Consider the following 24,641-nt stretch of genomic DNA (forward strand, 5'->3'; position numbering starts at 1 on the left):
TGCTTTACTTTCCTCCTCTCTAAGATAAGGGCATAAATAATATTTACCTCCCAGGGCTGTGGAGAGGATTTACTGAGTTAATACATGTGAAGTACTTGTAAACTGTGGTTGCCAAGCTCCCAGCTCCTGGTATATATTAGGGACTTGATAAGTGAGGATTCTCCCTTTCCTCTTGGAGGCTTAGTTTGCTTGTCGACAGGGCGGGGATGACAGCTGTACCTACCTTGTATTCTGGTTGTGACGATTACATGAGACAAAGCAGGGAGGGGGGACCACCTGGCAGGTAGCAGTAAGTGCCCCATGACCAATACTCTCCAGCCCAGCTGCCCCTCATTACAGAGGCTGGTCATAGATCTAGAGCTTTCCACGTTCTGCCCAAGGCCCTGGAGCACAGCAGACTCTGGAGCCCAGCTGTCTGAAGCCACAGGCTGTTTCCACCTCTGATAAGATTTTTGGCCGAGCTACTTAATTTCCCTATTTCTTTCTTTCTGTATTTATAAAATGGAGACAGGAACAGCCGCTAACGTACACATCTCTAATGAGGATCCAATGAGATAAAAAGGCGGAAGCTCTCGAGATAGTCTAAGTCCCCAGTCAATGGCCGTTCTGTTACTATTATTAGTGGCAGCATCACGAGTAATGGTAGCGGTACCAGCAGTCCAGTCCCAGACCGTCCCTGATTCCATGGTGGGCAGTAGCCCGCGTCTGAGCTGGAGGGAAGGGGTGACCCACAGAGGATGGGCCCCGGGGTCCTACCCTGGTCAAGACCCCACTCAGCTCACCTCTTCCACCCCTGGCAGAAGACCCAGTTCCACCAACAGTCCAGGCCCGGAGAGCCATGTCCCAGAACCCAGTAACCATCACCTGCATTCTTAGAGAGGAAATGCTCCCAGAGACCTGAAATTTGTACGGAGACTTACAATGACTTTGCTGATACAATTTACTTTCACAATGACTGTGTTTCCATCACCTTTGAGTGGGCATCTATTTTAAAGTCCAACTCTAGCTTGACTGAGCCAGGAAAGCTTGCTCTTTAAGGAGTCCCCAGGAGGTGCTGGTGGGATGTATCCACTTTTGCAGAGTCCTCTTCTCAGGGGACAGTTCTATTATTTGTCCCTGTTCAACCACCATCAACTCTTTGCCTCAATATACAACTTTAGTTCATAGCCAAGACTGAAGATCACTCGGTCCACTGCTCTCACTTTACAGGTGAGAAACTGAGGCCTAGGGAGACTCACTCAAGAGCTCACAACATGTTGATATAATATTGATCAGCTCTGACTTCCTAGATGCCTGTGGGTATCCCGGGAAGGGTCCTGGGACTCCCGTACCTAGAAGAAGGATGCAGAGCCCTGATGAGGCCCTGAGGTCTCTGGGCTGAGCAGAGGATGGGAGATGATCTAGACTTTGGGCCCTGAGTCTGCTTTGTCTTCCAGGGCGGCTCCGTGCTCTCCCCCGCCGCTGTCATCAGTCCGGAGAAGGCTCGGCAGCAGGCAGCTGCTTTGGCGAAGGAGGTTGGCTGCCCCACCTCGTCCATCCAAGAAATGGTGTCCTGCCTCCGCCAGGTGCCTGCCCGTGTCCTCAATGACGCCCAGACCAAGGTGGGCACTTGTGTGCGCGTTGGGAGGGACACCCTCTGATCTTTTACAAATGGAAACCAGGCCAGAAAGGAGACAAGACCCACCCAAGGCCACGCAGTAGGCTGGTGACCAGCTGGAACTGAGTGCATATTTCCAGAGCCCCCGTGCCGTGCGTAGGCCACAGGATGTGATGGACCAAGCGCAGGTCCTGAGGGTCGGCAGATCTCTCTGCTCATCAGATTTTATCTGTACGATGGGGATAATGATGGGAACCTTATAGAGGAGGAAAAGAAAATGAAGTGACATAGCTAAAGGGTCTTGCTGGTACCCTGGTGGCACCCCGTCAAGCCACAGCGACATGCACTGAGCACTATGGTCACGGCTGCAGTGGAGCGAGGCCAACATGCCCCCTTAGGCAGGACAGTTGTGCGCTTCCTTCTCCAGCCTATAAAGACCCTGCTCACAGCCCCCAGTCTCTCTGGCTGGCCCTGATATTAACAAAGGGGACTCTAGCAGGAATAACTTGTCATCTGAGCTGACACTTTAATCCCTTCGGCAATGAGCCTGGACTTGCAGACGCGGCGCAGGTCTTATCCTCAGCTCCTCCAAATGTGGGCTAATTGGATGGTGGCTACCGCTGATGAATTCCCGTCATATCCTGCCTTTGGCCACCACCTCCTCCTCGATCAATATCTCTTGCTTCACTCACTCAACCACAGGCTCAGGCTTACCCGTTCCTCCCTGTGGATCTGTTGTCACTTTGGCGGGAGGCTCTGGGATGCTCCCCTAGGGACCGACCACTGGTCAGAGCAAGACCCCCCTTCCCGGCGCTGTCGCCTGGTGTCCCGCCTGGCTGTTGTCTGGCCACGTTACTCTTATTTCCCAGTAGAGCTTTGGGTAAATAAGCAGCGCTGGTGTTCATTATGGTTCAGGCCCGATTAAGTGAAGCAATGCAACGATTATTCCGGTACCATTTTTATAAAGGACAAAGTCCATATAAATCATGACACCCCTTTGCACCTGATGCAGCTTCTGGCAGTGAGTGGCCCTTTCCACTACTGGGGCCCTGTGGTCAGTGGCCAGTACCTCCAAGAAGCTCCAGCCAGAGCACTGCAGAGAGCTCCACGGGTCAAGGTGGATCTGCTCATCGGGAGTTCTCAGGACGACGGGATCATCAGCAGAGCCAAGGCCGTGAAGGTAGGTGGGAGGAGGCCTCAGGGGCCCCTGCGGGGTGCGGCCCAGTGACTCTTGACCTAAGTCTGACCTTGGTCAAGAGTCATCGACTTACTTGCTTATTTTCAAAACAATCGCTGAAAAACTACATGTGCAAAGGCTCTATAAGAAGTTTGGGAGGTGGTAGTGGTGGGTGGGATTCAGAAATAAGACACCTGCCGAGTTGTGAGCAACACAGACACATCCACAGATTACAGCTGCGAAGGAATCACCGTGGGAAACTGCCAGCAGGGCTGCCCCAGGAGCTCTGCAGCTTCAGGGCTCCAGGCCGTGGGTACCGCTGCTCCATGAAAGATGCTTGTCCCACGGAGGCTGGGAGAAGGAGAGGCGTGGGGATGAAGAGAGTCCCGGCAGGGAAACCCAAACACTAGCCTTCCAAGCTCCCGAGCTTCCCAGCCGTCCCAGGAAAGTGTGGACCAGGCCCAGGGCAAGAGCAGCTTCGTGTGGAGACGCAGCAAAGTGCAAGGGACTTGTGAGGTCATTTATCTGCCTGAGCAGACACTTCCTGCTCAGACCAGAGAGGCCATCACTCCCCACAGGATGCAGCCACCCAGGAAGAGGTCGAGCACGCTCCCCCCTGGCCCGCCCACCCCTCCTTGTCAAGCTGCTCCTGATGGGTCCTCTAGGTCATCAGCCTGGGATGGTGGCCCCAGCACATGACACAAGGTGAGGACCCAACTCAGCCTAGGGCTCTGTCTGGCTCTATTGAATATAAGGCAGTTTTGTTGGAATGAATAACAACAAAAAAAGAATCATTAATGCAGCCAAATGGGGTCTCGCATCCTTTAGATTATGCTATTCCCTTGGGTAATCTACCTCACTTAGGGGAATCTATCTCACAGCGATAAAAGCACCACTTTGACATGAGATATATATACAAGGGTATTAATCACAGCATTGATTACTGTGGCAAAAACATTGAAAGCAACTCAGATGTCTGTGAACAGGGAAATGGTTGACTAGATGAAGATACACACTCTTGAATATGATGAACTATTGAATATGATGCAGACGGTGAAAAGAATGAACCAGATACATCTCTCCTGGCTTGAGGATGCCTGTGATATGTTGTTAAATGGAAAACAAAAAAATCAGAATGCAGAGGAGTGTGAAATTAAGGTAGCATTCATAGATTTAAAAAACAACCAACCTGTGTATATGTGTAAAATGTAAATGTGTATAATTGTATTTATTTCTGTGTGAAAGGATAGTGCTGCAGAAAGATACACAGCAAGCAATTAACATGGGCTATCCCAGGAGGTGTGGCAATGTGAAAAAGAATACTATGAATTTAACATTACTAATATACGTGAGAATACATCACATAGGCATATATGTGTGCATATATATGTATATGTATAAATAGAGAGCATTGTGTTGCGTTGTGTGTGTGCGTATTGGGGGGTGGCATAGAGCAGAGCTTAGGTCACTAACAGCTTCCATCCCGTTGGCTCACAGCCATGGAGAAGGAACTTTTGCCCCTGATCCATCTCTACCTTTTTCTGCCGAGCGTCCATATGTGACTCAGCCCTTTACTTCAAGGGGCTGCAACTTGATTATTGAACCAGACTAACACTCAGGAAACACTGAAACAATGCCACTCTCCACCACTAGCCCTGGGCTTTTCTTCTCTAAAGTAGTGGGTCTTCAAATTCCCACTACTTTGATCAAGCCCGTCATCAGTTAGAAAATAGTAAGCACAGTCATTTGAGTATAAATTATATACATGAGTACTCTTAAACTAAGCGTTAAAAAGATTCACAAAAACAAAGAATTATAAAGCAAGAGAAAGAAACGAACGTCCTTACATTTGCGCTGCACTCTCTGCGTGCTGCCCGAGAGAGACGATGCCCTACAGCATGGGCAGCATGGAAAGACATGGCCATCGGCCCTGGACCCTCTTCCATGCAACACCTCATTCCACACTGCCCGTCAGGGGAGGATGTGGAAATCTTTGTGCAGAAGATGCTATATCCTCACAGCTCGGTTCTTTGGACCATGCACTGGAAATGCATCCCAGCCATCTCCGACCTGAGAGAGAGAGAACTCCATTCCCGGGAGCCTGGGGAATCGTCCTAGAAGCAGGCCCCAGCAGCACGTTCCTGTACTCCTCCCACCCCCAGTGGAAGGGCCATCCGTCGGGGCTGGGGGGAGGGGAGCTGTTACTGGCAGTCTTGGTGCTGGGGTTGACCATAGGGCAGCTCAAGTTTATATTTTCGGGTGATGCCAACCCATTGTAAGAGGATTGTCTGCGGCTGCCTTGGTGTTTCCTGGTCCTCTCCCAGCAGCATCTTGGGAGTTTCCCACCTCTGCCCTGAATTTCTGAACCCCCTCCAGCAGGGAACCTGCATCCAGAGGACTGGAAGCCCTCCTCAACAATGCATTGAGTTTCCCTCTGAGGCTTTCAAGGAGATGTTTCCTTGGTCCGCTTGCAAAGAAAGATCGTGTCTGCTGACAGAGCTCACTGCCTGCACCAGGAAGGAGATGGGTGGGAGAGCGTGCCCTCAAGTCCAGGCACCAGAATAGGGAACAGGCTGACTATTCCTGTCTGACTTCCCTTCTCCATTTATTCTCCTTTGAACAGGTGCTAGTGCAGTCGTTGGGTGGTTCTTGTGAGCCTGCATCCCGCTGGGAACCCACCTAGGTGCTGACTGCTGTGGACAGTTGGGAGAAGCAGGGATGCAGTAACAGTCGGGTTTGAGGCCAAGTCCACACTTGCAGTGCCATTACATGCCGGCATCTCCTGAACATGTACCTCCAGCCCCACTCTGTACCTCCCACCTGGGCTTTTCCCTTGAACTCTAGACTGGGTTAGCGCAGGGTCTACTTGACGTCTTCACTTAGATGTCTGATCGCTTCTCAGTCTTAACACAGCAAAAATGAACTGCTGATTCCACTTATGTCCCCACCCCCAACCAGCTTATGCCCCCGCTGTCTTCACCATCTCAATAAACAGCAACCCAGACTCCAAACCTCTCTCTCTGCCTACCAGCATTCCATCAGCACGTCTATCTTCAAGATGTTTCCAACCCCCTCTCCCACCTCTTCTGCCACCACCCTGATGCTTGCCATCATCTTTCTCCGGGAGCTTTGCAATGGCCCCCAACCATCTCCCTGCTTCTGGCTTTGCCCCCTTTGCTCTATGAGAGCCACAGGGGCTGGAGTAATCCCTTTACGGTGTAAGTCAGATCACATCACTCCTCTTCTTAAAGCCGTCCAGTGGTCTCAGCTCATGCAGAGGAAAAGCCACAGTCCTTAACGCCCACTATCTGACGTGGCCACTGTTTGTCCTCTGACCTCGTTCCTGCTGCCCGCCTCCTCCCGCTGACTGTGCTTCAGCCTAACCGGTCCCTGTGGTGCTCCTCAAATCTGCCGCGCACACTCCCACCTTAGGGTCTTGGCGCTTTCTGTTCCCCCTTCTAGAATGTTCCTCCCCAGGTACCTCATTCCCTCACTTCCTTCATCCTGGACCACTCTGGTGGCAAAGGCATCCACACCCCCAGCACCCTCTCTCCCCTTTATCCTGCCCCCCGTCCTCAGCACCTGTTCCCCTTGACATGTTCTGTATTCGTCTACTCTGTTTCTTCCTCCTCTGGAATGTGAGCCCCAGGAGCTCTGGGACTTTATCTGTTTTGCTTTCTGCTATATCTGTGGTGCCTACAAAAGTGGCTGGCACACAGTGAGTGCTCAATGAATCTTTATTCAGTGGAAAGAATGAAATTATGGGTCTGACCTAGGAGTCTTCAAGGAGGTCGTTTATTCCCAAACGACCCTATGGATCATGGATCAGGGATCACACTATGGATCAGGGATTCTTATCACCCTATGGATCAGGGATTCTTATCACCCTATGGATCAGGGATTATTATTCTTATCGCTCAGATGGGAAACCAGTTCAGAGAGAAGCCAGAATTCAACGCCAAAGGCACCCTTTTGCCATCCCAGCCCTCTGGGAAAAGCCAGGCCTTCCCTCCACGAGCTTGTTGTCCAGCAATGACAGCATATGCCGGGTGAGCACAAACCCAGCTAGAATCAGGGCCCCTCGGTTCAAAGGGCTTTGCAGTTGCACCCACATTCTTCTTTTCTCTCAGCCATGATGCTATGAGCTCCGCACCCACGAACGAACATTTAACACCATTGTACGGAGGGAGAAATAAGTATCGAGAGGTTTAATGATTGTCCCAAGGTCTACTAGCTAGTCATTTGCAAAGCCAAGTCTCCACTGAAGGTCCTCTGGCTCCAACTGGGGGCGCTTTGTGTGCTAAAGTTAGGACAGGGATGGAAATGCACTAGCACCACCTACACCACCCTACAGCCAGATCATAGCCCAGAGGAATAATCCTCAGAATCATGCCCAACACAGAAATGCCATGGAGTAGCATGGACACCCACGTGGGAACCAAGCTACCAGCTGCCCTCTGGAGGTGGTATTGAAGTTCCTCTTTTATTTCCAAACATTCTGCTCACTCGTGCCCTCCGGGTTGCCTTCCCTTCCTCAGCCTGCTCGTGACCTGTATTCAGCGTTGGGTTGTGGGTTTCTCCATTTCCACCTGGAAGGCTTCATAGCCCCTGAGTCCAGCTGCCGTTAGCCGAGGAGAAACCCAGGATGGCACGTTCCTGAGGGCCTCCATCCCAGTGATTCCTTTCCCGAATCCTCTGTCCATCCACATGGGCCGAGCCCTTCCCACCCTGTCTGTGCTGAGAAGCAGAACATACCTGCAACTGTAGAAAATGTCCACATCCGCCTAGAACAGGGTCTCAAGTAGGTTTTCCCAACACAGAGACCTATTCATCTAGTCATGGGGATACTTCACAAGGTCACTTACTACGTGCCAGGTGCCGTGCTAGGTGTCTGGGGGCATCAATACAAATTAAACCCTGCCCTCGGGGAGCTCAGTCAAGTAACGAAATAGAAAATGGGCAAAAGTAAGTAACTAAAATGCAGTTTGATACACACTATTTGGAGAGATGGTCGTCCTACTGTAGGACCTCAGGGCAGTTAGGGAAGGGGGGGTCACTGGACCCGCAGTGGCACTGCCAGCAGTAGTGACCCAGTGACGAAGGAACTGACCAGGACCCTGTTCCCCCAGCTGTCTGTCAACGGAGCGGGGAGAGTGCCCTGGGTGTCCATGGATTGTAATCAGGGGTATATGAGTTCTCCAGAGCCTGAGCCTCAGTTTCCCTATCTGTAAAATCGGGAGATTATTAGTACATATCCTCATAAAGATATTGAAGGAAATCATACATGCAGCAATGTCTGGAAAATACCATGTGCTCGATAAATATTAGTTTTTCCCTTAATTCTTTAACTGTACTACTATGGTCAGTATCCAAAGCTATTGTCCCCAATCCAGAGAAGAATCCCAAGAAAGCAGGAATACAGAGGACGCACAATCACTAAATCACCTCGCCTGACCTGAACCAATTTTCCAAATCCTGGCAGACGCACACACACGCTTTCTCCTCATGCCACCCTGCATCAGTACCATCCGGAGCCCAGCCCACAAACACACACCACCCAGCTCCCTGGGGGAAGCCACAGGAGGGGCAGATGTCCCTCCCACCCCAAGTGAGCCCCCGGACTCACGCGTCCATCACATCAGCGGAGACCCACTAAATTCCCGCAGCCCAAAGATGTTGGGTAGGGCTTCCAGAGATTCCACGTGAACACCCTCACCCACTTACCACCCCAAGCCATCTATGGCCCACCCAAGGAGTCTTAATGATACCAGCAAAGTTAACCACATACCCGCGGAACATCAGCGCTGCCTGAGACGCCTGGAAAGGCTCTGTTCACAGAGGACGATCTTATTTTCTGAAGTAGCAGCTTTTTGTTGAAATTCTTCATCAGTTGCCATGGTGGGGATTTTTCCCTCTCTTCTCTCTCTCTCTCTCTCTCTCTCTCTCTCTCTCTCCCCCTAACTGGTGAAACTGACAGTCTGCCTACATTAACCGGGCATTAATTTGCATGATCAAAAGCAGATTTGTTCCAAGAGGCGATGCTCTGCCTTCTCCTCCAAAGCAGAGGCATCTCCAAGGAAGGCGAGAAAAATCAGAATCGCTGCCGCTGAGGTGCCCCTGAGCTTGGCCAGGAGTTGGCCTCATCCAGGAGCAGGTGGGATGGGGGCCCTGCGGAGAGTAGGGAGGGGGAGGGCAGCCCGCCTAAGAATTGGAAAGTGGCACCTGGCAGCCCAGGCGCTGGCACAAGCTCCAGCCTGGGAAAATCAAGCCTTTGGTGACAGATGATAGCAGAGGACGGTACAGGAGTCCCAGGGAAGTACATGGACTTCCTGCGGAGAGGGGCTGCTGCACCGGATTCCCCAGCCCTTTGGGGTGGGGTGGTTCGAGGATCCCAACCCCAGGCATCGTGAGGCTCTCTGGAGAGCCCAGGACCTGGAATTAGAAAAGTGGGTCACAATTCCTTGCGTTAGCCACGCAGTTCAGGCAGGCTGCCTAACCAGCTGGGGCTGCCTTCTCTTTAGGCTTTGAACGGGCACAGGGTGACCAGCCCTGCAGTTATGAGAGGACTTCTAGGTGAAGGAGACAGTACCCAACCCCTGGGGACCACGCTGGGACCCCTCCACGCCAGCACTGTAGCCACCTGGCCCTCAGAGTGGTCACGCACGCACGGCGCCTTGTCTAAGTGTCCCCCGGCCCTGATGCGTGGGGTTATCATTCTCAGTGCAGAGGAAGCCAGGGATTGGCGGGGTTGACTTGTCCCCCCAGAACAGTAAAAGTATTTTCTGACCGTGCAGGTAAAAGATGAATGTAGACTGGATTCATTCTTATATATCCATTATCATCATATTTATTTTTTCTTCTGATTTTAAATTAAAAGGAACGTTTTATCGTGTGCCCCTGCAATGATGGTGGGGTCTGGACACCGGGCCTGCTGGATGGTGGAGAGATTGGCCCCTTGTCCCGTCACATCCACACCCAGTGGTTGGGGCAGGAGCGGTCCCGAGTTGATTCGTGCATGCAGCCAGCACATGCTCATTGAGGGCTCTCCTCCAGGCTGGGGGGAAAGTTGTAACCCGAACAGATAAGGCTCCTGGCTCATGGAGTTTCTCTTCTCGGGAGAGGACACAGACAGGGATGCGTAAGCAGAGAAAGTAGGAGTTTAAGATCTTGAAGAGTGCTCTGAAGGAAAGTGTAACGGGAGAGGAAGTGATGCAATGGGGGAAAGCACTTTTGTACGGAGTTCAGGGAAGTGGTTTCTGATGAGAAGGGCCAGCTGTGGGGCGAGTGAGGCGAGGGGCCAGTGCAAAGGGCTGAGGCAGCGCTGGTTTGGGGGACACAGAAGGCCAGTTGCTGGGAAACCCAGTGGATGATGGAGGAAGCAGTAGGGAGGAAGGCAGATGTGTTGCAGGGACCTGTTAGGTCATCAGAAGAGTGACTTATTCTACTTGCAGGGGGCAGTTATCAGAAAGTTTTAAGTTAGAGAATGATCGTACTGATTCATCTTTTTTTTTCTTTCTTTTTTAGTAATCAGGAAACTTCACTTTATTATTATTTTTTAAAATAGTTTTACCATGCAGATACGACATTGTAAATCAACTAGGCTGATTCATCTTTTTAAAGAGCATTCTGGCAGCTCTATGGAAAATTGACTATGGAAGGGTAACAAAGGAGGTAGAGACCAGGCTGAGGTCCATTGCGAGGTCCAGGGAGCAAGCTGCCATGTTAGATGAAGGTTAAAGACGTGGTAATGGTGAGAAATGCCCAGATTTGGGATATATCTTAGATTGGCAGCTGAGTAGATGAGTTGGGAGTTGAAGAGAGAGTTCAGAGCTATATATATGGATTTGGAGGAAAACCAGGAAACTATGATGTCACAGAAAGCCAAGAAAAGAACGTTTTTCTGAAAGGAAGCCGAGGTCAAGTGTACAATGTCATTGGAAGTGGTGTGAGTTGAGTGCAGAGATCTGACCCTGGACCTGACAGGATGTAGGTCCTGGGCGCCCTTGGTAAGGGCCATTTCAGTGGGGTTAGTGGAAGGCCGGACTGATCAGAGTAGGCTGAGGGGAGAGTGAGGAAGTGGTCATGTGCTTCCCAAACTCACCCTCTTTCCACTGTACCTCCATCTCCACTGGACACCAACCCTCAGCCAGGTTTCATGACCACTTCATTCATTGCCACATTACCTCTGCGACCTTACCAGGCTGTCCCATGGCAAGATCTGTGTCATGTTCATTTCAAATCCTCAGTTGCTGGCCAACAGTATGTCTTTCATTTATGCCCATTAAATGAAAGAGTATTTGTGTCTCTACCTACCTCAGAGCTCTAGAGAATTCTGGGGGCATTTGTTCATTCATTCATCCTTTCAGAGTTCACCCAATTGCCTTTGGAGATGCTGCCCCAGGTCTCCCTCTTCTCAAACTTACGAAGTCATAACCATTTTGCATAACATCAAGAGTAATCAAGGTACGAAAGTTAATTAACTATCTTCCGTGTACAAAGCACTCCTCCTGTGGTCCCCACTCCCCAGAGAACATTGTCAGTGCTTCTGTCCCAGGGTGGGAAGGAGAGGAGGAGGGAAGGAGCCCCGATGGGGCAGGAGGAGTGGACAGGAGGAGTGTGTTGAGACGTCCTCAGGAGGAGACTCAACAGGACCGTGGTACAGCAGAGCACTGGGGAAGATGAGGAAGTGGGAGGAGCCGGGAAACATCTCTTTTCTAATCAGGTTGCTGGGTACTGGTCTTCATCACTGAGGTTGGGAAAATAGGAGGGGAAGAAGGTTCTGGAGGTGAGGAAGTACACATAGGCTGGAGAGAGACTTAGGAATCATCAACTTACGGATCACTGTCGAAACAAAGGGAGGAAATGGTACCACCTCATGAGCGTGTGTGGACAGAAGGGGATGCGAAAGGGCAGGGGTGGCAACTGTGGGGGGGGGGCGACATCAGCATTTAAAGTGGGCAAGACAGCCAGGTGGCAGGGAGGTTCAGAAATGAACCCGAGATGGAGAATTTTATGGAAAAGGAGATGGGGAGGGTCACCAAGTCCAGGCAAGAAAGAGCCCCAGGCTGGGATGGTGAGCTGCGCCGGCATTGGCGCTGACCATCAGCGACCTTGGCAAGCGTGGAGGTGGGGGAGTGGAGGGGCCAGGTAGCTGTGGGGTGAGGGGTGAATTCCCTGCGCTGGGAACGCCGAGGTGGACAGACAGACACCTTGGCTGGCGTTTCCTTCTGGGTGGCGGTAGGAGTCACGGAGAGTTGCACATCGCATGTTCTAAGAGGGGGGAGATTTACCCAGTGACGTCGCTGAACAAGCAGAGGGGAGGGTCCCTAGAGCGCCGGGCAGTGAGGCATCAGCCTCAGAGGGAAGGAGTGTCCCCTGGTCCAAGAAGAGGGAGGGCATTCGGGAAGAGTCCCTGAGAGTAGAGGATGGTGCGGGTGTATGGAGAGCTCTGAGGATCACCTTGGGGTTCCGAGCAGCCTCGTGGGACCCACATGGCAGAAGAGAAGCAGTAAGAAGCAGCAGCTCCCGGGCTCCCTCCTGCGGCCCTGCAGAGCCCACGCCCAACACCCGCTTCCCTCCAGTCTCAGCTCCGCTGTCCTCCACAAGGTCCGAGGCCCATCCCATGAGCCCATTTACGATTTCAACCCTCACCAGCCAGCACCCTGCGCCCTCCCCAACCCTGCTTGTTCGCTTGTGCCATAGTGATCACCACCGAACCTCCTCTGTTACAAAGACTTGTCCTGTGCCGTCCCTCCCCCGAACTCGACTAAAAGCCCCCAAAGGGCCAGGAACGTGGGCTGTACGGTTCCCCGATGCACCCCAGATGCCTGGAGCTGCTCCCGGCACATGCAGGCGCTGCACAGAAATTTGTTGACTGAACAGTGACTTGAAGATAAGGACCCTGCAGCAACGTGGCTGTCATCCTGTTTCTCAAACTTGGGGTGAACACAAGGGCACCTACTTTTAGTAATTTACTAACCAGAGGGGAGAGAGAAGTAATATCTACTGTCACCCATTTGATAATAATGAATACAATTCTCGATGGCCCTTAATGAGCCCAGGCCCAGCAAACCCGCCTCTGAGGCACGTCTTGCCTGTCATTACAGCTTGTGGCTTCGGCCCTGGCTTGGCAGTCACGTGGTAGCCACATCCCTCCTGCTGCCTCTCTAATTAAACCAGCAACAGCATCTGTGCTTCTGTCCTCGCCAAGAAGGAAGAGACCTGGGTCTTCCTGAGAACGGGCCCCTTCGCACCCCCACGCGCCCCCAGGGGGCTCAGATCCGCACTCCAACCGTCTCTTCAAAATACTGACTGTGGATGCAGCCACGGCCCAGCTTGTCTCAGAGGCTCAGATCCACTCAGAATCGGGAAAAAATTGCAATCTTGTGGAAGCAGAACCTGGGCCCCTCCCTTTAGCATTCTAGCCATGGAATTGTTCAGATGGTTGGAGGTACTTCTGGCAAGGCCCAGGGCTTGGTGCCCTGCTGCTCCTAAAAGGTGCATCTTATGGAAAGAGTTTCCGCAGCACCCGTGAAGGAGGCTCTGTCCTTTGGGTGAGGTCAGTCGTTTTCTAGCAGTGATCCGGAAGAGGAGTTCCCAAGGATCTGGACCCACAGCCAGCGGGACCAGCCTGGATCAGGCCTGGCTCTAAAGCATGGGCTCCCCTGGGCCAGCTGAGCTGCAGACACCCAGCCGCCGACATCATGCTAAGAGTGTGTAGGTGTCATCTCATTTAACCTCAGGACAGTTTTATGAAGAGGGTAATATTATTGTGCCCATTGTACAGAGGAGAAAACAAAGGCAGAGAGGGATTCAGTAAGTTGCCCAAGGTCACATAACTAATACGTAGCAAAGCGGGCATCCAAGCCCAGGTCTTTCCAGCTCTGGGATTTGAATCTAGGAGGTTTTACTTTGGACTTGCAGCCTCACCTGTGTTATCTCTATGAAGGTCAGTGTCTCTTCCATTCATTTGTCCAACACTTATTTCCTGGGCACCCGCTAGAGCCCTGCGTGCCCCTCTGCTGCTTGGTAGTTCTGGAACACTAGGCGTTAAACTGACAATAACAGCACCTGGGGATTCAGCGCAGCATCTTAAAGACCCCCAGGGGCCCCTGCCTGCACCTGGGACAGGGCAATAGTAATCGCTCGCCGCTACTGACCATGTGTGCCCAGAGCTGTGCTAAGCCCCTTATGTGCAGGTTTCACTGGAATTTGGCAATGGGTCTATGCAACTGCCCAACTCATATGGTGATTTTGATATTCAGTGAAATACGCATGCTAAATGTTTGGCAATAATTGGAGTTATGCGAATGGTGACTAATATAATTTTTGTGATAAAATATTCCAAAAACTCAGAAAATAACAGGGAATAACATAATGCAGGTTTCCCCCTAAACTATTAGTAGGCTGTGAAGTCAATTAAGTAGATTTCAGGCAGGCATTTTTGAATAGACTAGATTAGACTAGAATAGAATAGAATGGAAACTATCAGATATATCACGTATGTTAACAGCAATGAGTATGAATGTTGTTCGTGAACGTTACTACAGGCATTGAGGGTGAGTGTGTGTGTGTGAATTCTGCATGTATAAAATGTCTTTTTTATTATATATCATGGTCAGAAATATTTGATATAAAAAAACACTGATATAAGAAACATCACTATTCAGATTTAACAGATATTAATATTTTGCCACATTCGCTTCAGATCTTTTTCCAAGAAATAACCCGTTATAGATAGATAACAAAGATAGATAGATAGAATATAGACAGAATTCAAATGAAGCCCTTTTTGCACACCTCTCCCTGTCTCCTTTCCTCATCTCTCCTGAAGCTGGTGTGTGGCCACCAGCAGACGTGCCTCTGATCAGTGATTCCAGCCACTGGTCCAGCCTCTTGGTGAGCCAGGCTGAAGGCAGTCCAGCCCAGAACCCCAGGATGTGCTGAAAGAGTGTCTCGGACGGAAGGGGTCACTTACTGATCATACCCACTCCTTGAATTCTAATCACATTCCTGTGTGCTTGGTAATGTTTAGAAAAACAATTTAAACATGTCAGGATATCCTGATAAGCACATGTCAGTGTTGAAATAAGAGCCTAGAAATATGTAAACACACATCCCAGGACCGTACAAGGGCCGAGGGGTCTGGATCTCCGACACCAGAGCTGCGTCACTGATACTCCCTCCCCACCCCTTGTCTTCAGAAATGAGGAAACTGAGTCCTGAGGGGATGACATGGCCTCCCCAGACTCTCCCAGGCAGACAGGATAAGAAAGGAAGGAAGGGGGAGGAGGAAGACAAATACCATATGATTTCACTCATATGGGAAACAAACAAATGAACAAAACAAACCGAACAAAAATCAACACGTAGCTACAGATAGTGGTGACCAGGGCAGGAGGGTTGGGGCGAGGGCAAATGGGTAAAAGGGATTAACTTCAGTTTCATTTACTGACTCAAGTGTGCGTGACCAGACGGAAACTGAACCTTTGGTGGTGAGTGTGCTGTAGGGTACACAGAAGTAGGAATGGAATGTTGGACACATCAAACTTATATAATGTCATAAGCCAATGTTACCTCGATTTAAAAATAAATCTTAAAAAGAAGAGAGAAAAAAGAGACTGAGGAAGAAAGAAAAAGGAGGAAAGAAGGAAGGAAGGAAAGGAGGGAGGGAGGGAGGGAGAAAGAGTTATCTCCATCTGGACACACATCCCACAGAGCTCCCTGCCTTCCCTGCCCATCCTATATAAAACAGCCCTGCCCCATCCCTTCACCCTGCTCCGTTTCTCTTCATAGCACCTGTCCCGGATGAACTGCACAACTCTTTGCTTATTTTCCGTCTCCACCCACTAGAACGCAAGGCCCTTGAGAGCAGGGACCTTGATTAGCGTGTTCAGGGCTGTTTCCCAGGCCTAGCAAGCCGCTGGCCCTGGACCAAGAGTGTGTCTATCAGTAGAAAAGGGTACAGGCAGTGTCCCTACGTTGAATGCTTGAGTCAGTGAATGCGACTGAAGTTAGCTCTCCTAACAAAACCAGGTGACAAGCTGGCTGAGAACCAAGTGCACGAGCACGCGTGAGACCTGTGATCAGCCTGCGACAAAGACTTGTGTTCAGTGAGCACTTATTAGGCACCAGGCGCCATTTTCAGGGCTTCACGTGTATGAACCCTTTTAACCCTCACCGCCACCCTGCTTGGGGGCTCCACTGTGTCCACCTTCAGGCAGGCACAGAGGGGTACAGGTGCTTGTTTAAAGCCACACAGCTGGAAAAGGGCAGAGCTGGGATTTCCACCAGGCAGTCCGGCTCCAGCTCCCACGCACTTCTCGCCGTCTTCCACTGCCTCCGAGAGAGAAAATTCTAGACCAAGGGCTTGAGCTATGCTCAGTCGGGCCTTTCAGAATCTGACTGGGGATTTTCCATATATTTTCTTTTAAGCAATTTGAGGAAAGTCAAGGCCGGACCAGTAGCAAAACAGCCTTTTACCAGGCGCTGCAGAATTCTCTGGGCGGCGAGGCGGCGGACGAGCGCGTGCAGGCTGCGGCGACGTGGTACTACTCCCTGGAGCACCACGCGGATGACTACGCCGCCTTCTCCCGCGCCCTGGAGGCGGCCGCGAGGTGAGCCGCCTGGGCGCGCCGTCCTGCCTCCGCCTCCCCGAGGCCGTGGGGATGCCCGGATCCCCCGGGAGGACCGGGGCCTGGTGCTGCTGCTTCATCTGTGTCGGTCATTCAGTCCACAGCGCGGGCTGCCTGCCCGCCAGTGGGAGACACGAGGGTGACCCACCCCTCCCCTCCGTGGTGCTCGCGCACCGTTAGAGGGTGCCTGCTTGGATATGCCCCGAACCTCTCGGTTCGCCGCGCTCAGCTTGTGTGGATGGAGAGCGGGCGGGGGGCAGTCAGCAGAGAGGACCCCACCTCCAGCCCAGTACCTGGACCCCTGCTGCCCTTGAGAACAGCGCGAGGAGAGCTCCAAGGGTGGCTAGAGCCCAGGCCTCGTAAGCATCGGTAGTTTTCAAGGCTCCCCCAGGTGACTCTGCTGGGCGGCCAGAGTTCACCTTCCACAGGAAATGGAGGCCTAGACAGGGGAAGGCTTGTGCCTGATGTCACACCCAGAACAGAAGACCCAGGGCTCCTGACGCCGTACATCCCCTTCCCGGGGGTGGGGAGTGCTGTTTCTGCACTCACTGCTTATGCGTCTTGTTGCTCAAGTCCGCTGCTTCAAGCTTCCTTCCCTGGGAAAGTCCGCCCAGGTCCCCCAACCCAAGAGGGGTTAGTGGGTGCCTGCACCCGTCACAAGCTCTGCCGTCCCCAGAATGTCCCTCTCAGCACCGTCAAGAGATAGCCAGGATTCCAGTTCTCTCTGCCTGCAGAGCCCCCTGGGATGAGACCACAGTGGGGACTCCAACTCTCGTGTCACCTTTGAGTTCCTCACGGGCCGCTTGACATGTTCTGTTTCCCTGACAGGCCCCCCTCCAAGCCAGGAGAGTGTGGTCAGGTGGTTTCCGCATCCTGTAACTTCTTTCCCGTCCTCGGGGAGGGAGGTCCACGCTGGCCCTTGCTCATTGTCCCCCGGGACAGAGCCACTGTCAAGGCTCAGAGGCCTCTGCTGAACTTGACTCGGATGTTGAGGCCCACTGTCCTGCTTGGTCATTCCTCCCAGGAGCCTGTGGTTTCCAATCAGAGGTTCACTAGTTCAGAATAAAACTTTGTACCACCCCCTGGCATCTTGGGGACAGGAAGGCTCTAATTTTCCTTCTAGTAGAGAGCTCAGCTTTGAACAAAATAGCCAACACCTATTCCTGGAGGCCCAGCCCCAGACTGGACCTGAAGAACTCACAGATGTCCAAATCCTGGACCCTGAGAGGCTCACAGCCAAGTCGGGACTGGCTTAGATCAATGTTGTAGAAAGAGCTCAGGGCTAGAGTTCAGAAACCTATGTTCATTCTTGCCCCAACTTTGCCTGTAACTGTCTTTGAGGACAATCTGTGAACAAGGGCAAGAGCAGAGGCCTGAAGGAGGGCAGGTAACCAAAAAAGGCTTCACTGAGGAGGTGGACTCCGTTCCTCCCTTAGGCCAGGTCCTCATTCTCTCCTGGCCAGACTGAGGCAGCAGCCTCCATGGGCCTCCCTGCCTCCAGTCTCCTCGGCAAGGTCCATCCACAGCGCTGCCAGGGTGGAACCTTCCACTCCCAGCTGTGACAACCAAAAGTGTCCCCCAGACATTGCCAAACGTCTTCTGGAGCGTGGAGGCATCCCAGCTGAGAGCCACTGGTCTAAAGGTGTCATAACCTGAAACGTCCCTGAGGTCTCCATCTTCCTTCAGAATGCACAATTATTTTATGTTCAGCTTCATAGTATATTATATTTATTTTAATATAAAATGTTTTGCTCCCAAGTCTTTGAGTAAAATTGATGTCCTGGGAAGATGTTTGTCCCATGGGACTCTTGACCCTGCGATGCATCGTATGGACATAGTGTGTGCTCGTGGCCCTCCGTGAAGCAGGCTGGACCATGCACCAGCAGTGGGGCCAGCAGGGGCGAGAGGAAAGCTGGAGGGTGTGAGGAGGGGCGGGGGGTGTTCTCTGCAGGCCTATGCAGAGGGGCTGGCTGGTGGCCCAGGTCCCTTGCCTGGGAGAAGCCTTTACCCGGCACTGTTGTCCATAGAGCTGTGCATAGCTAGACCCCATCGTCTGTCCTCCTCTCACCAGGGCCTACTTTATCATCTGTCCTGTGATCGACATGGCCAGACACTGGGCAAGGAGAGCCCAAGGAAACGTCTTCATGTATCACGCTCCTGAAAGCTACGGCCACAGCAGGTAAGGTGGCTGCGTGGCCACAGCAGGTGTTGGCACACAAAGAGAATCTGGCCGAGGGTCCCTGTCACTTCTGTGACCCACAGGGCAGCAGAGAAAAGAAGGCAGGACCGTCATACAAGTCCTGGTTCGATGACATGGGACGCGTCACTTAACTTTTCTGAGTCTCAGTTTTATCATCTGAAAAATGGGTAGAATAGTAATCACCACTTTATCTCACAGCCTTGTAGGAAGAGCAAGTCAAATAAAAGATATAGGAAGCAGTTTGGAATTGCAACATCAGGCATTCGTTGACTGACCTGGCTTGGGGGGAGGAGCCATCTTTATTAATCCTACCTGTTTATGTCTCTAAAAACTGAACACTCAGCTTAATTTAAGAAAATGACTTTCCAAAGTATAAAAAGATTTCTTTTGCAACAAAAGGAGTTTTATTTACCCCTAATTTATATACCCTTCTAACTTCCAGAATAAGTTCAATGTATCTTATAATAAAAGTCTCCAGTGCAATAAAATTATCAAAATGGAAAAGAAAAATAAGAGATACAAGCAAAAGAAAACCAGTGATAAAGGAAGCGGCGACCAGTGGGCCCAGGATGTGATCCTAGTTTCCCGGAAGCCAAAGAAAAGATTGAAAAGTAAAGAAGAAAAGAACAAAGGTTCAGTTTTCATAGCGCCATCAGCTAAACAAAGGAACAGAGAGGAGTGGTGTCACAAGGCATATTTGGTCTCGGCCAGTGGGAGGCAAAGCAACGTGCGTCGCTGGGGCACAAGGTTTCCAGGGCATTGGAGGGAGGACTGTGAGGCCGCGTGTTCTACTTCTTCATGACCTTACAGTCCTGAGCTCTTCACCTGTGCTGGAAAACCCCAGATCCCTCCAGTGCTGGGCCAGTAACTTCCCACATAATCTGATGTGATTCCCACAAATTACATCAGATTAGCCACTTCACATTGGAGCTCCTTTGGTAACAGAATGTCAGGGGGTCAGGTGTCACAAGAGGCCAGAGTGTGTTGCTTCATCTCATACGAGAGTATGAAGCAAGGACATATGGAGCAAGGACATCCATCGCCCATGTCCATGGTCTGTTACTGAGTGTAAGAAAGTCAACTTTTTTGGGGGGGCTGTGTTGGGTCTTCGTTGCTGCATGTGGACTTTCTCTAGTTCGGGTGAGCAGGGGCCACTCTTTGTTGCGGTGCACAGGCTTCTCATTGCGGTGGCTCTTCTTATTGCGGAGCACGGGCTCTAGGCCTGTGGGGTTCAGTAGTTGCAGCGCACGGGCTCAGTAGTTGCAGCACGCAGGCCCTAGAGCGCATGGTCTTCAGTAGTTGCAGCACATGGGCCCAGTAGTTGTGGCTCATGGGCTCTAGAGCACAGGCTCAGTAGCTGTGGTGCACGGGCTTAGTTGCTCTGCGGCATGTGGGATCTTCGCAGACCAGGGATTGAACCCGTGTCTCCTGCATTGACAGGTGGATTCTTAACCACAGTGCCACCAGGGAAGTCCCGAAAGTGAACTTTAGAGCTGAAGGACGAGCTCCACTACTAGCCAGCTGTGCAGCCTTAGGCAGGCTCCTTTGCCTCTCTGATCCTCAGTTTCCTCATCTACAAAATGAGGCCAATGGTTTCCTCTCACTGAGTTGGTGTGAATAATATCTGGATTATAAATTATCCCTCTCTAACCTGTGTCGCTTTGCACCAGCATCAAGGGACGTCTTACAACCATACACGATTTCTTATTATAATTGGCAACATCCCTATAGTAGGTTGAACAATGGTCACCTGAAGATACCAGGTCCTAACCTCTGAAATCTGTAAATGTTCCCTTATAAGGAAAAGGGGTCCCGCAGATGTGATTAGGTTAGGGATCTTGACGTGGGAAAACTATCCTGAATTATCCCAGTGGGTCCTAAGTGCATTCACAAGTGTCCTTATAAGAGAGAGCAGAGAGAGATTTGGTACACGTAGAAGAGGAGGCAACGTGACCACAGAGGCAGAGATTGGAGTGATGTACCCACAAGCAAGAAATGCTAGCACCCACCAGAGCTGGAGGAAAGAGGAGTGGCTTCTTCCCTAGAGCCTCCAGAGGGGGCCTGGCCCTGCCCACACCTGGAGTTTGGCTCAGTGAAACCGGTTTTGGACTCCTGGTCTCCAGAACTGTGAGACAGTAAATTTCTGTTGCTATAAAGTCATGAAAGCTTGTGGTAATTTGTTACAGGAGCCATGAGAAACTAATACAGGCCCCCAGACATTCTAGTTTTCCTAAACAAGCACTCGTTACCTGGTTTCCCCCAACGGGTTATTCCATTCATAACACTTCACGGAACATCCATCTTTGTGAGGCCAGCGGTGTTGGAAAGAGCATCTCTGTGTTACGGATAAAGAGTCTGAGGTTCAAGAAGTTCCACGTGATTTCCCCAAGGACAAGCAGCCGTTAGTTATAGAGCAGTGACCTACTCATAGCTTCTCTGAGCCCCAGAATTCTCTTTCCACTAAAACACGCAGTCTCTCTGCTTAGAACTGTTTATAATTCCAACTTGATTTACTTCCTAGATTCAAGCAACTGCCTCCAGGTTGTGGGAAGGGAAGTAAATGCCAGGCTAGGGTTCTGGTGAGAAGGCATTCGGGAGAGAAGGAACAGTGAGAAGAGCCGAGGGTTTGGACAGAGATGAAAGGAGGTCTCCTAATCCCGTGGCCACCACGTCCAGGAGGCCAGACCACATCCAGGGAGGCCAGGCGTGGGAAGCCATTCGTGGAGTGCCCTGGCAGCGCCTCCCCAACGCCAGGGCTCTCAGGAGTTCACACCCAGAGCGCGAGTTCTTCCATCTGCTTCTCCACCTTCCCCTCTTTGAAGGCAGAGATTGTAGCATAAGCCGCGATACTCCTGCCACAAGTCCATCAAAAGTCCATCAAAAGTGTGCATACAGCTTGGAACTCCAAAATTTCCAAGCGGCAAAAAAATAAGAACTGCCCCTGTTATATGAGGACAAAAACGATCAAAACATAACGTAGCAAAAGGATCCATGTGATTCCAGCCAGCATCAGTAATGCTTTGAGCCCCCCTGTATTTGCTTCCTAGGGCTGCTGTAACAGAGTACCACACCCGGGCAGGTTTAGAACAACAGGTAGCGTCTCACCGTTATGGAGGCCGGGAGTCTGAAATCAAGGTGTCGGCACAGCCGCGCTCCCTCTGGAGGCTCTAGAGGACGATCTGCTCCAGGCACCCCACGCCCCAGCTTCTGGAGGCCTCAGGCATTCCGTGGCTTGTAGACAACATCTTTCCACTGTGTGTCTGTGTGCAAATTTCTCCTTTTTATAAGGACACCAGTCAGACTGGATTAAGGCCCACCTCAATGACCTCATTTTAACTTGGTTATCTCTGCAAATACCCTATTCCCAAAGAAGGTCATATTCTGAGGTCCTAGAGGTCAGGGCTCCGACATATCTTTTAAGGGGGACAGAGTTCAACGCAAAGCACCACCCTTCTCTCTAACATGACAGCCCTGCTGGGGAGGCTCCCGAGGGGCAAGGGTGCAAAGCAGGCTGTCTGGACCTGGGATCAGGGTGGTTCCCGGAGGAGCAGCCCTTGAACAGAATCCAAACCACATCCTCAGTCTCTTGTGGCCAGTTTGGGTTTCTCTGTTGCTGAAAAGCATCCTCACGCCCCTCTGGGGACCCACAGACAGGACGCCGCTGCACTGATCCACAGAACCCTCCTTGAAAGGAAGCCACGCCCGTGCGTCAGAACCACACAAAGTGCCTCCCGGGTCACCTCAGGGCCTAGAGACCCTCCTGGCACAGAGGAGGCGTAGTAGGTGCTCAGGAAATCATGCTGAAGGACAGAAGCTGATCCAACTACCTCAGCTGACAGGTGGGAAAGGATCTCTTCCACTCTAGTTCACAGGCTCCTTGGGGCTCGGTTTTGCTATCTGCAAAATGGGAGTAAGGAGGTGGGACAGGTCAGGAGTAGTGATTCTTCACTGGGCTCTGTGGACCCGGGGGAGAAGGAGAGCGAGATGGAGGGTCCGAGCTTCCCAGCCCCTTTCTCTCTACTTCATAACTGAGCTTCAGTTAAAATTTCAAGGTCATTCAGTTTACAGAGAGATGAAAAATGTCTGGGCTCAGTCACCTCTCAGACACCTTCTGACTCTGACATTTTATCAGTTTGGGAGGAAAGAGACACTCAGAGCCACTGAAACATTTTACAGGCAGAGATGTTGCCAACTGTACAAAGGCAGAAAGTGTCCTGGGTGGAGCAGCGACTCTGGGCCAACTGCCTCGTTAGAAACCCATCTTGACGCTTATTAGCTCAGGGACCTAAGGCGAGTCACTTAACCTCCTTGGTGACAGTTTCTTCAACTGAAAATGGGAAGAAGAATAATCGTACCTACTTCAGAGGGTTATTGTGATGATCTGTGTATAGAACAGGACATGGCAAACAGAAAATGGTAAGAGTGTCTCATTATTCTTGTCCATCAGAACATGTGCTTGATATCTTTCTGGGCATATATCATCTCTCCCCACCACGACCATAGTATGGTGCCGTCTATGTAGTAGGTACTTGAGTCAATGAATGAATCATAGAAACTAACCCATTTAATTGTTGGCAAGTTTATCTTTTCTGCTCGAAAAGACATCTCTCTCACTCTGCCCTGGAGCTGTCACACTCTCATTTATTTCTGGCTGAAATCTACAGACTTAAAATATATGCGCGTGCCTTATGGTTTCAGCCATCTGTCTGTGAGCATATATTAGCCTTCCTGGCATAGCTAGTGAACAACACACAATAAATTACCACTTTCTTGCAGACTCTTGTTAATTGATCACAGCATTGCATGCTCACCTGGATTATGTAGATGAGATTTGCATCTCTGAAATTGAGGGCCAACTTTTGTGAGGAAAGAATAAGTGTAATGGATGGGGGAGGAGACAAAAAAAGGAAAATCTACAGTGTGAGAAGAAGGTGCAATTTTAAGATCCAGATTCAAAGAATCATAGACTATGTAAGATGATTTCATCCAACTCATTTTACAGATAAAGAAACAAACGCCCAGAGAAGACTGGAATTATGTCCCAGTCACAGAGTCAGTAAGCGGCAGTCTGGACTCAAACCCTGCCTCCTGCCCTTTCTCCAGTTTTCTTTCAATTGCACCCACTTCAACCCAAAGCCTCTGAGTGCCTGCCATGGCTAGGTCCACCTGCTAGCTGTGCAACTTTGGACAAGTTGCTTAACCTCTCTGAGCCTCCATGCATCTTTATCTATCCAAGGGGAGAGTAATAGTGCATGTCCCACAGGGCTGCTGGAAGGGTTCAGGGGTGCAGTGTCTGCATCTAGGGTGTGTTTGTGGGTGTGTGTATGTGTTTGTACACACCACAATGCCTGGCAGCTTTGCTCACCAAGACTATTGACACGAGGACAAAACTTAGCAGTTTTCTTTTGCTCAGTTCTGCTCACTGGGGAGATTTTGAGCCAGTTTCCTCCATGGCTCCCATCTATAGCCTGCTGTTTCATGAAGAGGGATTTTCAGTGATGACTGTAATCCAGGGTTTCTCAACTTGGACGCTGTTGACGTTTCAGGCTGGATAACTCTTTGCCATGGAGGGCTGTCCTGTGCATTCTGTGCTGTTTAGCAGCAACCCTGGCCTCCGCCCACTCAATACCAGAAACACCTTCCCAGTTGTGACCACTGAAAATGTCTCCAGACAAGGCCACTCTCCCTTGGGGCCCAAAATGGTCCTCTGTTGGTAAGCACTGCTGGCATCCCTTAAAACGGGAGTTATCACTAACACCACCTGGAGAGAAGGTGTGACCCCTTTCCCAGATCTTATCCCTGAATCAACACAAGATCCCTCCGCCGCCAGGTACTGTCCCTGGTCCCACGGACCCTCGGGCAGACCACAGTGCACCACAAACCGGAGCATCTGGCTCTTCTGTTACAAAGCTCACCTGGAAGGCTGGCAGGCTCTCTCCCGTGGTCACACCAGGCAGGACCCTGGCCTGCTGTCCACTCCTAGGTCTGAGGCCGTGACTGTTCTCTCTCTTGCCCGGCTGTGTCTAGGCGCCA

The 24,641-nt window shown here is 51.1% G+C and overlaps 1 protein-coding gene across 1 annotated transcript in view; it reads left to right on the plus strand.

The window, feature by feature from the left end:
• Positions 1-24,641, plus strand: part of TG (thyroglobulin) — a 241,635-nt gene that overhangs the window by 204,679 nt on the left and 12,315 nt on the right. Inside the window, exons 42-45 of the mRNA XM_060127453.1 lie at positions 1,437-1,601; positions 2,610-2,777; positions 16,209-16,390; positions 18,480-18,587. Of these exons, the coding sequence (XP_059983436.1) occupies positions 1,437-1,601; positions 2,610-2,777; positions 16,209-16,390; positions 18,480-18,587 (623 nt within the window). The remainder of the gene's footprint in view (positions 1-1,436; positions 1,602-2,609; positions 2,778-16,208; positions 16,391-18,479; positions 18,588-24,641) is intronic.

This window comes from Lagenorhynchus albirostris, chromosome 17, assembly GCF_949774975.1.
Source record: "Lagenorhynchus albirostris chromosome 17, mLagAlb1.1, whole genome shotgun sequence".
Lineage (NCBI taxonomy): Eukaryota > Metazoa > Chordata > Mammalia > Artiodactyla > Delphinidae > Lagenorhynchus > Lagenorhynchus albirostris.